The sequence below is a fragment of the Limanda limanda genome, chromosome 1 (genome assembly GCF_963576545.1).
Source record: "Limanda limanda chromosome 1, fLimLim1.1, whole genome shotgun sequence".
Taxonomy (NCBI): domain Eukaryota; kingdom Metazoa; phylum Chordata; class Actinopteri; order Pleuronectiformes; family Pleuronectidae; genus Limanda; species Limanda limanda.
Window position 1 is genome coordinate 20,216,204 of NC_083636.1, and position 15,835 is coordinate 20,232,038.

At 44.5% G+C, this 15,835-nt stretch overlaps 1 protein-coding gene across 1 annotated transcript in view; it reads right to left on the reverse strand.

Annotated features, from left to right (window-relative positions):
* The window catches only part of usp6nl (USP6 N-terminal like), a 50,621-nt gene extending 39,564 nt beyond the window's left edge, over window positions 1–11,057 (reverse strand). The window contains exons 1-2 of the mRNA XM_061080371.1: window positions 10,943–11,057; window positions 4,076–4,182 (exon numbers count right to left, since the gene is read on the reverse strand). Of these exons, the coding sequence (XP_060936354.1) occupies window positions 4,076–4,079 (4 nt within the window). The 5' untranslated portion in view covers window positions 4,080–4,182; window positions 10,943–11,057. The remainder of the gene's footprint in view (window positions 1–4,075; window positions 4,183–10,942) is intronic.
* Window positions 11,058–15,835: the final 4,778 nt, after the last annotated feature.

The following is a 15,835-nucleotide window of genomic DNA, read 5'->3' on the forward strand; positions in this document are numbered from 1 at the left end:
AAAAACAACAACAGAACTTCATGGACGTCTTGGGTATTTGTTTTGATGTCTATATCAGCTGATGTTTCAGTATTGTGTTGGCTCACACCCTCCTGCATCCTCTCTTCTTCTCTTCTCTTAAATTCAAGTATTCTTGCAGTAAACCGAGAATATTGTAAGGTCTTTTTCTCCTTGAATCACACATCCGTCCCCCTCGCCCACTGGGTGGTACCGGAAACGACGCACCTCCACTGAAGCGCCGCTTTAATTCCATTCTATTTTCAGGCTGAACACCCGCTAAGAGCTATTTGAAACTGCGATGTCTTGGGCGGAGAATGACATGCACCGCGGGGAGACATTAGCACCATTAGCTGTCATCTATCCTGTGTGATTAACATCATAGCAGGGAATTGGCAGCTTTACAGGCCGTGTTCACAAGATTCCCCCCGGCTTGGAAAATGTGGTCGAGTGAATAACACTCTCGCTTCCCTCGAGCCCCATTGCCAAGGCGTCCCCGGGGGGTCGGACACAAACTCTCCCTGAAAGCGGGCGACTGCTGAGAGCGAGCTCGAGTCGGGCAGCCTCCAGGTGTGTGGGTGCACGAATGTAAACCGGGACGCAGGCTGGAAAAAGAACATGCATGTTCAGCTGACTGTGAATAGATTCTGCAGGTCTGGCAACAGAGTCAAGTGCAAGGACCTCGGCTGTGTGTCCTGTGGCAAAGCTAACCACGCGTTCGAGTCCAGCAGATGGAGGCCAGATGATGCTTTGAAGAGGGGATAATTATCCTGCACCACACCCAGACGCTGTGTGCCCAGCACGCCAAGATGACATCAGTCTCCCTCTGACAGGGAGGGATGACTGTGTGTGTGTGTGTGTGTGTGTGTGGGAGGGGGGGGGGGGGATAGGTGAAGGACAGGTGAGCAGATTGGAGCCAACAGTGTACGTCTGCACACTCATGCTGCCTTCAGGTGCTCCTCAGAAACCTCCAACCTGTGAGTTCATGGAGACCAGCGGCACATCTGAAAGTGTATTTTCGTGGGTTAATAACAACATGGACCCTGTGAAGAGGTAATTTCAGGGCAGTTGTCGTCCTGTTTTAGAGACTAACTTGCAATGGACCAGTAAAGACCTTGAGTGTTACCAGTTGTGTTGAAAGGAAATTTGTGAATATGGAATAATTTAGATTTTCAGCCAAGCACTAATTGTTTTCCTTTACCAGAATTACGGTGCTGCAGTCCAGTACAGTTTCAGACTCGCATGCAGTCGCACAATCTAAACAGTTCATCTGCGAGTCCCAGTGAACGTTTGTGTCACATTTGAAAGGATTTTTTCAAGGTTGTGTTAAGATAAGACGGTCACAAGGGGAAAGAAGCATTTTGTGGAGTCAGAATGACCTTCACCTTCGACCAACAGAATCTAACCAGCTCTTCTGTGAGTTTAACCAAATCTAAAAGGGTTCTCTGGAGCTTGTTCTCCTTCTGTCTCATTTGTTTTCCTCCCATTCCACTAAAAGTCACACCGACCGGAGACACTCATCCATCCTTGTTAAGGCTCTCGTTAGAGGAGGCCATCCCGCCCTGCCCCGGGGTCGACGGTCATGTGTGTGTGTGGTAGGAGGGCAATTAGGATAATTAGTTCTGGATATCAACATCTCAGGCAGAGAGAGTGAGTCCATCAAAGGTTCAGATGAATAATGAAACACAATGGCAGCTGCTTACAAAGCACATTTAGGTTAAGAAAAGAAGAACCACACAAAGTTTCAGGAAAGCAGCAAAACACAGACACACAAACACAAACAAACACACACACACACAGAAGAATGTATCACGTAAACCACTGAGCTGCTGGTGGGCTTTTACCAATACTCATCAATCACCCTTTTCTCCATTTTCATCACTCACAATCAATCAGACCAACCACCTAACACACACTCACACACCTGTTTGTGTGTGTGTGCGGCTGACAAAGTCTGTAAAGGCAAAGCCAGTAATTGGGTTAAACCTCTCAGCACCCCCCCCCCCCTCCCCACCTCCTTCAACAGCGTGTGCTTAATCCAATCTCCTTCCAGGAAACACCTCACATGGTTGCCCCGGTAACCCAGTCCCTGCCCCCTGGTACACAGATCTGCAGCCTCACGGAGAAACGCCGCAGACCAGACGCCAGCGGCACACCGGGAGTCGACAGCGCTGGCAGGAGGAAACGCTGGCTCCCGCTCAAGCCTTATCTGTGAAGTGAGCTAAATGGTAAAGAAAACAAGGAGGTCTGAGAGGAGAGAGCTGAAACAAGTGGAGGCCTGATACCAAAGAACAAATAAACTCACTTTCTCACTGTTCTTTCTTTCTGAACCTTAATAATTCACACATGCTCAGCCAAGACCTGGGATAAAAAAACAATGTCAAAGGATTTTTCTTCCATGTCCCATCTACTAACACGGAGGAGGCCGGGGTTTACAATCTAAGCTGCAGCAAACCACCAGGGGACGATCAAGAGCTTTGGCTTTACTTTTTAGGAGCTGTGATATCATCGGGCGTTATTCACAGTCTGTGATAGAAACAACAACCATCGATGCTCACAATCACATAGATGCCAATTAACCTCAATATATATATAGATATAAAAGTATCTGTTTTAAAATGTCATCAAAATAAATTTGATTTTGCAAATAAACACTTTCCCAATTGAATTTCCATGACTGGTACGATATCACAACATACATAAACTGCTCACAGGATAAAAAAAAACTTCTGCCTCTTTCATTAATGTAATGACGATAATCTCAGCTTTAATCTCACTGGCTACGTGACATTTAGTGATGCACTGATCCGGTGCGTTGGAAACAGAGATAGGATCAGTTCCCTGTCCACGATGTGACAGATCCACGTGAAATATCAAATTAAAATATGTAAAGGTTGAATATTCCGCCGTCAGTGAACCTTCAGGTAGCGATACACAAAATAAAACTAAAGACTAATTGGATTATTCAACCTGTGACTTTTGCAAATATTTACCAGATTATGGAATATATTCAAACTAGTGATGCAGATTTCATCCATGTGATCCAGTTTCATGTTCAGGACACACCCCAGAAACCGATCCTCTGGTGCAGTGCGTGTGTGACGCTACACACATGTATGTACGACATTATGCTGCAGTCTGGCCTCGCTGCGTGACTCACACTGAGCCGACATGTGAGGCCGAGCCATTACAGTCACAGTGACATACAGTGGTGCAGGAGCACACCGACAAACACACACACACACAAGCAGATATAGTGAAGGTGGAGATGGGATGGACTCCACAACCTGCTACATTTGCCCTCCCATCATGCTTTGCAGTGTGGCTGATGAGTGATGAGGTGCTGAGGGTTGCAGCACTTCTCCTGAGCGCCATATGTTTCTGCCATCAGGGGTGGAAGAGCAGGAAGGTGCAAATGAAGTGTGTTCGTGCTACGAGTATTCCCACTGAGCTGCCGATCTGAAATCTATTTAATGTTCACGAGCAACCACTGGAGGAAAAATCTCCATCCACAAAAACTACTCAGCTTAATCTGTGAGGAGACATATTCTGCTCATATTCAGGGTCATTATTTTAATTTAATCCAGATTTTCTCCGGGGTTTATCTTTCACATATGAAGAAGCAGGAGGAGATTATCTGATTCAGACTCAAACACAACAACAGGAAAATCCAGGCGAGTCGTGGAGCCTGGGTTGAGCAGCAGCAGACGGGAGATAAGGTTTAAATTCTGCTGAGGAAATACCAGGTTTTTGTTTAGAGCAAACCGACGTTGGCCGTTATAACCAAAAGCTCTTGAATTCCGTTGTCTGTTCTTTTTTAACACACTACGGAAACACAAAAAAAACATGATACGTCTCCTTTAACCCTCCAGTAACCGATCCAGCTTTAGAAAACTGAAACATCTCCCAACAACAACCACCACTGAAGATACTGCAATGAACATCAGCGTCAAACAAGTGTTTGACTTAAAAAATAGAGACACAAACTAAAGTCCAGATTCCAACACAAGCAGCTCGACAAAAGCACACGTGAACGGCTGGTTTTTCAAAATAAAACTGAATAAAAACAGGGACTTACTCATGGTGGGAGTTGAGGGGTGGGGGGCAGGGTGAGGCCCAGGTAGGGCGGGGCTTTGGACAGGTGAGGTTCTTCTCCGCTGGGTCTTTCCTAGAGGCACTCATGACCTGAGGGAGACAAAAGAAAAGCATGAGATCACGTCTGTTCATCTCCAGTGAAGAAGAACGACAGAATGAGAGGTTCTCTTCTTTTCTTTCACAAAATAAAGTAATTATTCAGGCTCCTTCAAGACAGTCACAGTACTGGGATCCTATTTCATGTTACAGTAAGATACACCACATCCTTCCACCAAGTATCATGATCATCCCTCAACTAGTTTTTTGTTATCCTGCTATCTAACAAACAAACAGAAGAAAACTGAACCTCCTTGGTGAAGGTACTAGAATCATTTACAACTAAATTGATGAAAGCAAGAGGCCCAGTTTCTTCAAAAGCTACAAATTGCATATGAAATGTGCGAATGAGTTGATTAGAGGATGTGGGCTTTAGCATTAACCTCTTCACTGGGACAGAAATAGCCAGGCACAGAGTGGGTGAATGAGCAGCCTCACAGTGTGTGTCTGTGTATGTGTGTGTGTGATGAAAATCCATCCATCCCAATCAGCCGGGTCGTTGGACTAAATAACAGTAATCGGATGATAGTATGCGGTAATAATGGGTTATTTGATCACTCTGCAGATGCTGCAGCGGCAGAAGCAGCAGGAAGAGGGTTGAGGGGGGGCAGGAAGATGGAGAAGGGGGGGGGGATGATGCAGGTGATGTAGAAATTAAGTTCTCCCCGTGTTGCCACAAGCACGACTCCTGCAGATGCTGAGAGATCCAATATCCTCCGGGGGCTGCGAGCGAAAAGCAGCACAGGTCAGCAGAACGCCTCGGCAGCAGAGGGAAAGTCAAATACGCAGCAGAGCAGCAAACTGAAACACCGGTTCATTCACTCACAGTGAGGCTGGAGGGAGAGAGAGCTGATACAGCCATCAGGGCCCCGGTCTCTCTACCGTCACCAGCCACGGGGAATTTACTGTCGGTTGCAGACAGTTTGAGAAGGCAGAGTTTAAAGAGCAGCAGAGGTTTGATCGTCGTCCAGCTCCTCACAAAAGGTCAAGTGCAAAGTGTGAGATTCTTCACAAATCACTCTCATCATCGATCGTGATGGTGACTTACGTAAACAGTGAAATGACGATGGAAAGCATCCGAGGGGCGATTATGTAAGATGACGAATGATTGGTTAATCAAAATGAGCTATTGATCTGGTTTCTAATCTTGTTGGTTTGCGTCAGTTAACGATTTAATCCACAATATGACGTTATTCTCTGACTTCACGATGATGTCATTCCTACTGTGTGATCATACATAGATTTTTGGATGTAGAGAAGCTTTAGGATCGGACATATTCCGGAAAATGTATTTTTGAAGGATGTAATTTTCTGACTTCACTTCAAGGTATGACAATGATAAGGAATATTTTTTCAAAGAGCCTGTATGTTAGAACGCAAATGTCCGAGTCAGTTGCTCAGGGCATTTCCCAGAACTTTATTACCTATAGTAAAAGTGAAAATGGAAGAATTAAAATATCACATTGTGATTAAGAGGAGCCAAACACGTGGAAGACGTCAACTTGGAAAGATGGGGAGATTCCAAGTGTTGCAGTGACTCAGTAGACAAATAAACGTGATGTCCTGCCTCCTGCACGCTCCACCCAGGCTCCACCCCTCGATTAAATGTTGGATGGAAGAGGTGTAACAGCGACAGACAGGAAGTGAGATCTCAGAGTGTTCCCGGCAGACGTCTTAGCCTCCAAGCTGTGACCTGGGATTAGATCCACCATATGTCCGCCTCTGTCCCGAGCTCGGACACCAGCCTGTCGCGAGGACTGAAAGTAACGAGCTGCACTGGAGGCAGCCAATCAAACACACCGTTAGAGGTGGGGTCAGTTCAGAGGCTGACCAGCGTTCTGACTGGTCTATTAAAAGATTTAGACTAACACTCGGCTACTGGTGGATTTGTTTTCTCTGATGTGTTTCTGTGGAGCATTTAAACCGATTAAAAGGAGAATATCATGATCCGATTACACTACATTTGTTTGCAATGTTTCCACCACATTGTTCTTTTACATAACTCTCAAATGACAAGTTAATTAATCACTTAGTCACACAGCTACACAATTCGAGACTTGGCCTGGATCACAAATCTGTCAGGTGTGTTTGAAACGTCATGAAAACCTGTTGTCGTTGTTAGTTTCTGCTCCGAGGCAACACAACACTGTAAACACATCATCCAACAGAGGTCTAACACACACAGTCCTGACTTCCATCCGCAGAAAGTTTCAGTACGATTCACACTTTAGGACACAAGCCCCTCTGGGGGTGGGTGGGTCAACTACTCTCAACGACCAGCAAACGACTCCCAGTGAAACCAACTGGTGGGTCCAGCCTCTCAGTAAACTGTGGCATGTATCCTGTATATGAACTTAAAGTTGATCTGAAGAACTTCTTCCACATCCTGCAGAAACAGCAGCATCAACATCTGGACAGGGAGGTTTTACCTCAGCTGCCGCCACAAGCTGAACTCTTTATGTGTCGTCTAGTTGACAGTCACGAAGTTTATATTCTGAACTTTTCCAAACATTACTGCACCAATAGAATCCTGTATTTAATTATAAATATTATGATCCCCACCGTCCATGTAATAAAACTGGTTTATTTTAGAATACTCTGGCACCTCCACAGTCGGTAACATAAAACAATCATTATTATTGGCAGCTTCGGTGTCAAGCCTCCATGTTAGTCAAGAAACAAAACCTCTTTTGTTCTGGGGCCGTAAACTCGGCAGGACGGCAGCTGTGAGGGACGTGTAGCCACTGTTACGCCGCGTTAAAGATTAACCACGTAACCTGAGATTGGTTACACGTCTCCGGGGGTGAATTAACCACCGACACCGACATGAATAAAAACACTGTGAACGGGCGGTGAAGGAAGATTTATCCAAAATTATCTGTATCGACCGCAATGAGCTCAGACCGGCCTAACAGCAGCGGTGCGTTTGTTGGACATGAGGTTAGTTACATGTGATGCAGGTTCAGGAGCCAGTGCAGCCGGGATCCTCACACAAACACACAGCGGGCAGAGGGCAGCTCAGCATCTCGTGGTGTGTGTTGTGTTTTGTATGTGTGTGTGTGTGTGTGTGTGTGTGTGTGTGTGTGTGATGCTGGGCATTAAAAGACAAAGTGCAGGACAGAGCCAGCGGAGATCAGCAGCCAATAAAGACAGGCAGCGGCAGCAGCTCGGTGCCAAGGCCTGGACAGCAGTGAGGGAATGCAGAAACCCTCCATCGTGTGTGTGTGTGTCTGTGTGCGTGGACTGCATCTGGTATGTGGGTGGGCCGCCCGCCTTGTGAAGTCATTCTGCTGCACTGAACTGAAATTTCTTAGCAGATTTACACAAAAGCTGCAGCTTTTACACAGGAACGTGTAAGGTTAGATTCCTGTTTGGTGTTTTTAAAGGGACAGTTCCACATTTCAGGAAACAGCAGAGCTTTCTTGCAGAGATTTGGGAGAGGTATCAATCTGTTTATCAAACTTGGCCAAATGTTGAACGATTCCTTTGGAAATGGATTTAGGTCCAAACTGAAACAAAGCTTGCACAAAACCATATTTCTTGCAAGAGCAGACATGCTTAAAAGTGATAATTAAGGCCATTAAAGTACAATAACTCAGAGTTAGTTCAGTTAAGCTAAATCACGTTAACGCAAATACACCAAACAACACTAGTTTCAACGTTCTTTTCTGTGAAATATGGAAATAAATGTTAGTTGTAGTTGCAGCTACAGACGCCTGTGGTGGTGTAATGCGAGTAAAAGCATCTTGTGACAGTTCTGATGATGAAATGTTGTATGAAGAAAATTCTGTTAATAGCAGAGCGAAAATGTCCCGTCACACTCAAAGGTCTTGAAAATGTCACAGAGCAGCGACTGGATAAAAGTCAGCGGGAGGTTCTGTGTAAAAAAGGTCAAGTGTTGACAATGGTGCTCGATGACTTATCTGACCTTTAACCTCAAAACGCGGCAGCAACAAGCGTCTACGCTACTGAAGCTTGAAGACGTGATGAGCTGCAGGGAAACCAGGGCCCGCCCTGGAGCCAGAGCCTGGCTCATGGGGCCCTGCCCGAAAGAAAAACATGGACCCATCACCCGCTGTGAGGGGGCATCTGGGAACAGAGCTGTGCAAGTCAAGTCTGTGCAGGAAGAGGAGGACAGGCGGGATGCGGCGTCAGCAGGAGTGCAGGCGTTGCACCAGACAGCTGCAGGAAGAAGGAGCTTCACAGTCGATATGAACCCTCACCTACAGCCGTGAGCTCTGGGTAGCAACCAAAAGAACGAGGTTGAGGATACAACAGATGAAATTAGTTTCCCCCGTCAGGTGTCTGGGGTAAGCCTGAGGGAAAGGATTTAGGAGTTCAGACTTCTGGAAGGACATTTTATCTGGACGCTTCCTGGGCTCCTACCATTTGAGGTCTAAGGGGCACGCACAGCCGGGAGGAGACCCAGAACTCGCTGGAGGGACTTCATATCTCATCAGGCCTGAGAAAACCTCGGGATCCACCAGGAAGAGGTGGAAAGAGGGAGTGGGGAGAGGGAAGTGTGGAATAAGACGATGGACGGACTAAGGGCGGACAGTTTGGATCCTTGTGTGCGTTAGAACACGTTTCTGTATCCAAACAAATAAAAAAATGCAGGAAATGAAGGAGCAGGACTGTGAAATGAAAGTTCCAACTCGGATTAATGTCATGTTTAAAATACGAAAATAAAGCTGTTTAAAGCCTAACGTCTGCAGGTTTCTGTATTTATCCTTCTTTCATATCACAGGCTCTGTGGATGAAAGTCGATGTTACAGTGGAGCGACCGGACGCTTTGCTCTCTGTCTCTACTTTGCATGAGAGCCGGGAAAGAGCTGATCCCAAAGAAGCGATTCAGCAGCAGAGACACAATGGCTTCAAATAAAAGCTGATGAGGCAAATAGCCTGACCCTGACACATCCTGACATGCAGCTTGTTTCACTGCGGCCATGACACTCAAACTTTAACCACAGCTGTTAGAACCAGAGCCGCCCGGCCTGCAGAAGAAGACATTTATAATGTTTCTGATGAATTTGTCTCAGCTTCTGGTTGTTTTCCAGGAAACTGAAAGTCAAAGCTCTGCCTCCACTTCATCGAACCCTCGAGTTTAAAGGTTGTAAGTGTGTTAAAGCTCGTGCAGTCACAGTAGCACAAACACACACACACAAACACACACACACACTACTACTGTAAACACCTTGTGTTTTCAAACTGAAAAGCTCCTGTCTGCTTTAAGCCGCATTATCCTGAAGTGGGATAGGAAGGATTGAAAGACTCACTGCTGTCAAGACACCTGCATTCAGAAAATACGACTTCCTACCACCATTTTCAAAATAAAATGCTCCATTCTCTTTAAGAAGGCCATAAGGATATTGTTATTATTATATAACTGTAAAATTAGATTACTTCTCCTGTGGGGTCGTAACAGTGGACATTTCTCAACTGAATAGGATTTGGCTTCAATGCTGTATACCTCTGAAAGTCCAGAAGTGTTTTGGAGACTCTAACACAAGGATTTTATATTTGTTACTTTACGCGATAAAGACATTCACCATATGCATTTATAAAATATTATTTTCATGCTTTTATTTTGAATAACTGACAGCCTTACATCCGTTATTCCTGACATGTTGAACTTGATGCACCTTGTTTAAAGGAAACTGCACGCGCTGCTCAACTTAAATCAAACACGAGCACTAAACAAACACACGTGCACGCGCCGCTGCCTGCGTGCACGATCGTGTTGTTGTTGTTTTTAAACGTAAACAACTGATTCTTGTAAAAAATGAAGCTGCAGCTCCGAGCTCATCAAAGTGAGTGACAGGCCGCCACAGCCAATCAGGAGCCTCGGTGCTCGCGGTGACAGCCAATCAGAGGCTGAGGTTTGTGCACCGGCCTCATTGATTCCGCTGCGGGAGGTTCGGTCACATCAGAGCTGCAGCAATCCGCCAAAATAACACCGGGACTACAGCGTTTCAACATTCAAAATAAAACACTGATTTAGTAGAGCTGCTTTATACAAACATACAAGAAAATGCACTTTAGCATAAATCTTTAAGGGTTAAATGATAAAAATTGTTTTTTATATAGAATGATTTCAAATGTGGTGACGATTTACAACCTCACCGATATAAATAAGGCAATCCAAATAATAGGAACACCTACAATTCAACAGCGTCACATAGTTAATCCTCCAAAAAAGATCATAAAGGTGAATAAACCCCTCTCTGAGATAGATTAAATACCAACTCAATTAAAACTTTTGAAGAGCCTTTTATTATTATCTTTCAAAGTAATGCATGACTGCTATACTCAAGTGTCCCAGTACTCTATACAATTATTAACAAATGTGCACTTTAGCTTAAACTATATACATATTAATAACACAATTTATCCATAAGCTCGGGTCCACGATCACCCCTTGGCTGCATGTAAATAAAGACTTTTACTGTGTAGGAGGAAAACGGAAGTGCCTCTGATGTGCTGCGCTAGCTCCAAAGCTGCGTAGGCCTCAATTAATACAAATAAAGCGCAAAGTTTACAATAATACAAAACAACGCGTAGCTTCAGTTAGCTAAACGTAGAACGAGCTCGATGCGTTTGGCGCCGGGGGGAGATCAGAAGAGCCGTCGGCGCCATGTTGGGACGTCACTTCGGGAAGAGCCCCGTTAATGACACCGCGGCGGGTACCGTTTCCACCCCCACCCCCTCCGGTAAGTTACCGACGAGCACCGACCCCCCCACTGGGAGCCCTCACCTTCTCTGTCCGCTCGCCGGTCCTCCTCCTCGGTCACATCGCTGCGGGGGTCTCCCGGGACGAAGCGGAGCAGGGAACGTCCATGGTCCCGTAACCAGGAAGTCCGGAGCACTTCTCAAACTCTGCCTGTGTGTGTGTGTGTGTGAGTCGGTGTGTGTGTGTGTGTGTGTGTGTGTGTGTGTGTGTGTGTGTGTGTGTGTGTGTGTGTGTGAGAGGAGCTCAGGTAGACACTGCGCCGCCCGCCGGGCTCCGGGCTCATGTCACCGGCTGCAGGAGGCTCAGTGCTCCTCAAGCACCAAACACGCTTTATTACGGTAATTATTATTAAACCAGCAACAATAAACCGCTTTAACAACTTGTCTTAATATGGAAACACAACAACCACAATTTAGACTTTACACATCTGCTGGGATTAAAGTACTTTGTGTTTCCAAAACAAAATGAGTAAGTCATAAAGTCTCCGGAGTTTCTCCCACATCTCAGGCACCACTTTGTATAAATACAGAACCATTACCATTTACTTTACATCACACGATATCTGTATTTTATTGTTATTTTTTGCACATGTCACGTCTTCTGCGGCTGTCAGACATTTCCACACGCAGCCCCACAGGAAATCTTTCATTTAAGTCAGATAATCAGAATCAGCTCTATTTACCATGTATGTGTTCACACACAAGGAATTTGAATTGGTGTTAATTGTAGGCTACTCACGCAAATGGACAAATGCTAACAAACTATACGTAACTTCAATGTGCAAATGGTAGAGAACCATCATCCTCACACAGATTTGAATACATGTCGCTTACATACATAAACAATACATAAGTGTAAACATAAACACAGCATTAGAGGTGAGGACGTTGCTATAGACTAAAATCATTTAAGCATTGCACCATTATCTGCCACATGAAGCTTTTTCAGTTTTGTACGGTTGTTAATATGTTATTTGTGACACATAGGAAAGTTACATATCTTAATTTCACTGGGGAGTCTCGTTTGTGTTTATTTTGAGCCTCCTGTGTGTGAGAGAAACCTGCCAATGAAATGAAGTCATTCATATGGACGTGCATCACTTATTATAGGAGCTTATATGCAATAAAAAAATGTAAGCCTGGAATCAGTGGAATCTATAGTCTCTAATATTCAGTTTATACTAAATAAACACATAAAGGAACAACAGTGGTTTATAAAGTGAAGAGTATATCTCAGCCAAAAAGCCTCATTCAATTCAGTCAAGCTGCACTGAATTATACACATGGAGTTTACTGACCTCAGCTTCTGTACGTTCACACTGACCTCTACAGGCAGAAAGGGATTATGGGTAAAAGCTCCATATTATATATTATATGTGGCTACTGGAAAAAGAGTGTGAGTGGACACGAGAAGGAAAGAGAAGGAGAAAGATGGAGATCAGATGCAGCGTCTGAGTGTCAACAGGAAAGAAAAGCAGAGTCTTCCTCATCATGTTTCTACTTTAAAAGATCTCCACACTTCTGGCTTTTATTTTTGCAGGATTCAAGCAATATAAATATGAAGGGAATAGGAGAAGTTAAAAAAAGGGACAGTCACAGGAGGAATCTTATTGGCAGCTCCGGCCTCCAGATGTATTTAAAATCTGGCAGATATGTGTTTAAAACGGGTTCCAATTCATTTATTCTTATCCCACCAGTCACTATAAAAAGACCAACTCTGGATTTCACAGGAGTTCAACTGTTTTAAATAAGGCTTCCTGCAACCTGCAGATTATATGCAATGAAAATTTAATTTGGCTTCCTTCAGTGTGCAGTGAAAAATGCGCATTTCATGCTGCTGAGATGTGGCAGGAACACACAGGAAGGAGCAGGTTCTTATTTCTGTTTTGAAAATCAACTAGAATGGCAGAGCTCCACCAGTCGGGCCCGACAGTCACCGTATAAAACCACATTTACATCCATTAGATTCAGATTTTGTTCCAAATCTGCAGCAAAATTTTGTGACTTATTTCTGCTGCATCCTTCCACCAAGTTTTGTGTTAATGTGTTCGGCACTTTTTGCTTGTTGGAGGTAAACAAACCTTTAGAAAAGGGTGAGTTTGGTTTACCTACATCTGCGTTATTGACTTCCCCCAGACGATGTCAGTCTCTATCCAAGTCACGGATTGATTTATCCATTTGCTGCATGTTGCGTCCACTTATTGGACACGTCCGTCAGGTGAACTCTGAGGAGGGAGAGTAAACAGTGGAACACACAACCCAGCTATGTGTGTGTGTGTTTGTGTGTGTGTAGTCAGTAAACCTCAGTGTCCTGCAGCCAGCAGCTCATCAGCTGATTGTGTTACATGTTTTATGGTCCAGTATTTGACGGCGCTGCAGACCTGCACCACTTACCTTGTTAGCTCCAGGCGTTACGGCCTGTTTGTTCCCCTAATGTGTCACATGACCGCGTTGAGGGGACAAGTAGAGGGACGTGACTCTGGCTCCCCCCCACTGCGAGTGTTGATTTCACGGCCTATTAAGCTGCTGATTGTGGCGCCGCAGTTTGCAACAAATTCTACATCCGTTCCACCTGCAAGTGCTCGACACAACTACACACTGTGGGGACACACAAACATGAGCGTGAGCACAGAATGTGTCAAATGACCTTCAGTATATGATCTTAAATAAAAGGTCTGACATCTTGGCCTCAATTTTATCACATCCGAGCAGTAAATGAAGAGACAGGTTGCTATGAGGAGGCTGTTGTGTGTACTTGTACTTTGTTTTGGTATTATAATTTGTCGTCAGTACTCTCACTATATGCAGATTGATGTCTTGCACATAGACTGTAAATAAAGATGGACGACAAGAGTGAAGCCAAAGTGTCTCGGCCTCCCCCTGGTGGCTGGCTAACGTACAGGCCACCCCCCTCCACGTTATTAGATGGGACATGGACGAAACAAAAAGTAAAATTAAATTTTATCAAAGATGAAGAAGATTTCTGTTATTTGAAGTATCATACTGACGTATGTTTAAATATTCATGTTTGGTTTTTATTTGATGATACTGAATGACAATGGGCTGAGACATGATGATTGACACCTGAGACTGACTCTTCCTGGGCAGCAGGAGGACTTGGAGACGTGTCCTTTGTCTTTATTTAGTCTGTGGAGTGGAAATCATTGCAGTTCGCCTCTTACTTCTGGTTTAAAGACTTGTGTCTCCCTCGGTCACAGCATCAGGGTTTGTTTCCTCCTCCATCACAAGATGGCAGCATCGTATCACTGAGCTGAACACATCAGGTCCTCTGGCTGTGTTTAACACATCTCTGTGGTTAGTCTGTGCACCGCCATCGAGCCCGAGCGTTGCATAAGCATAACAATGCAGTGAATATTTTGTCTAACAAAGGGAGAATGAGTCACTTCATTTCTTCAAAGGGACGCATGAGGAGAAGGAGAGAGAAGGAGAAGAGGAACTCTCCGCGGCCTCCCTTTGATCAACACTATAATTTAATTACCTGCATGCAGAGGAGAGGCTCCATTTGGAATCTCAGTCGTCGTACCCTCTCCAAGGCAAAGTGAATTCAGGAGCGAGAAAGTTTCGCTCCTTGAAAGTTGCAGCTGATGTTAATCAGCTCAAAACGACCCAAACACAAAACAGATGAAAACGGATTCACTGACAAAATGAAAACCAAGAACCATCAGTCTGGGTGGAGGGACGAGGCCTGGTCCTGAGGAGACGATGCAGATTAAGGGATGTATCCAAGATGTTTTAATTAATTACATTTTTTATTTTAAATCACACCATTTCCACATCAGAACCAAACTTGTCAGAAATGTGAACACATGAAAATACATCAGTGTGATAAAACGACCTAAAATGACAGAAACCATCTTTGATTAACATTTATTTGACTTTTTTATTTGTTCCATCTGTTTACATGCAGAGATTGTGTTTTATGACCTGTACTGCAGTCAGCCACCAGGTGGCAATAAAGATGTTTTGGCCTCACTTGTGGGAACTGTCATGTCTCTCATCTCTATAAACCGTCTATTATTAAAACATTGAATTTAAAATGTTCCTGCATTTTGGTATTTGTATTTTAATGGTCAATAAAGTTCCAGTATCATATAAATCAAAATTCCTCATAATGTTGTAATTCATGATTTTCTGATTGACACAAAGTTGCAGCAACACAATTAAATACAATCATTTTTTCTGGTTCATCTTCTTCATGATTAAAACAGGAATTATTATTAATCTCACATGACTATTTATTATTGTCATTTCAATGGATCTGAGTAACTTAAACATACTGAAATCAGCTTTTCTCTCCTGAATAAATTGTGTCCTTGTGTGAAAAGCTGGAATCAGACTTATTGTGACCAAAAAGCAAATAGCTCATCTCCTGCACTCAAACCCTGTGAAACTAGGGTTTTTAGTTTCAAACCTCATGTGACCTTTGACCCCGCTGTGGGGAACCTCCCATCGGGGATGATGGGGCAGAGGAACATTCTGTGCTGGCAGCTCACATCTCAAATCCTCCTCTCATCCTGTTCCGCAGCCCACTCCCTCTGCTGCTTTGTGGCGACTCCCTCACGGGAGGAAGTTTCCACGTGTCCGTGGAGAATGTGACGGATTGAGCGCTGATGTGAACGTGTTCCTCGGCCCCCTGCGGCACGCCTCGCTTCTCCACTGCCTCTCCAGAAGATGTGAATAATCGAGCAGCTCTGTGGTTTGGTGGTTAAGAGCGTCTTGTATATCTTTTTACAAAATAAATCACAGAGTGGTACCGTATAGCCTCCTACTCAGCTGCATAATGCATTCATCTGCTTTGTTTCACCTGCATCCAAACCACAGCAGCTACATGACCTGAATTAGTCACAGCGCTCTCCGTGTTTTCCAAAAACATCCCCGTTGTCGGGTTATTTCATTG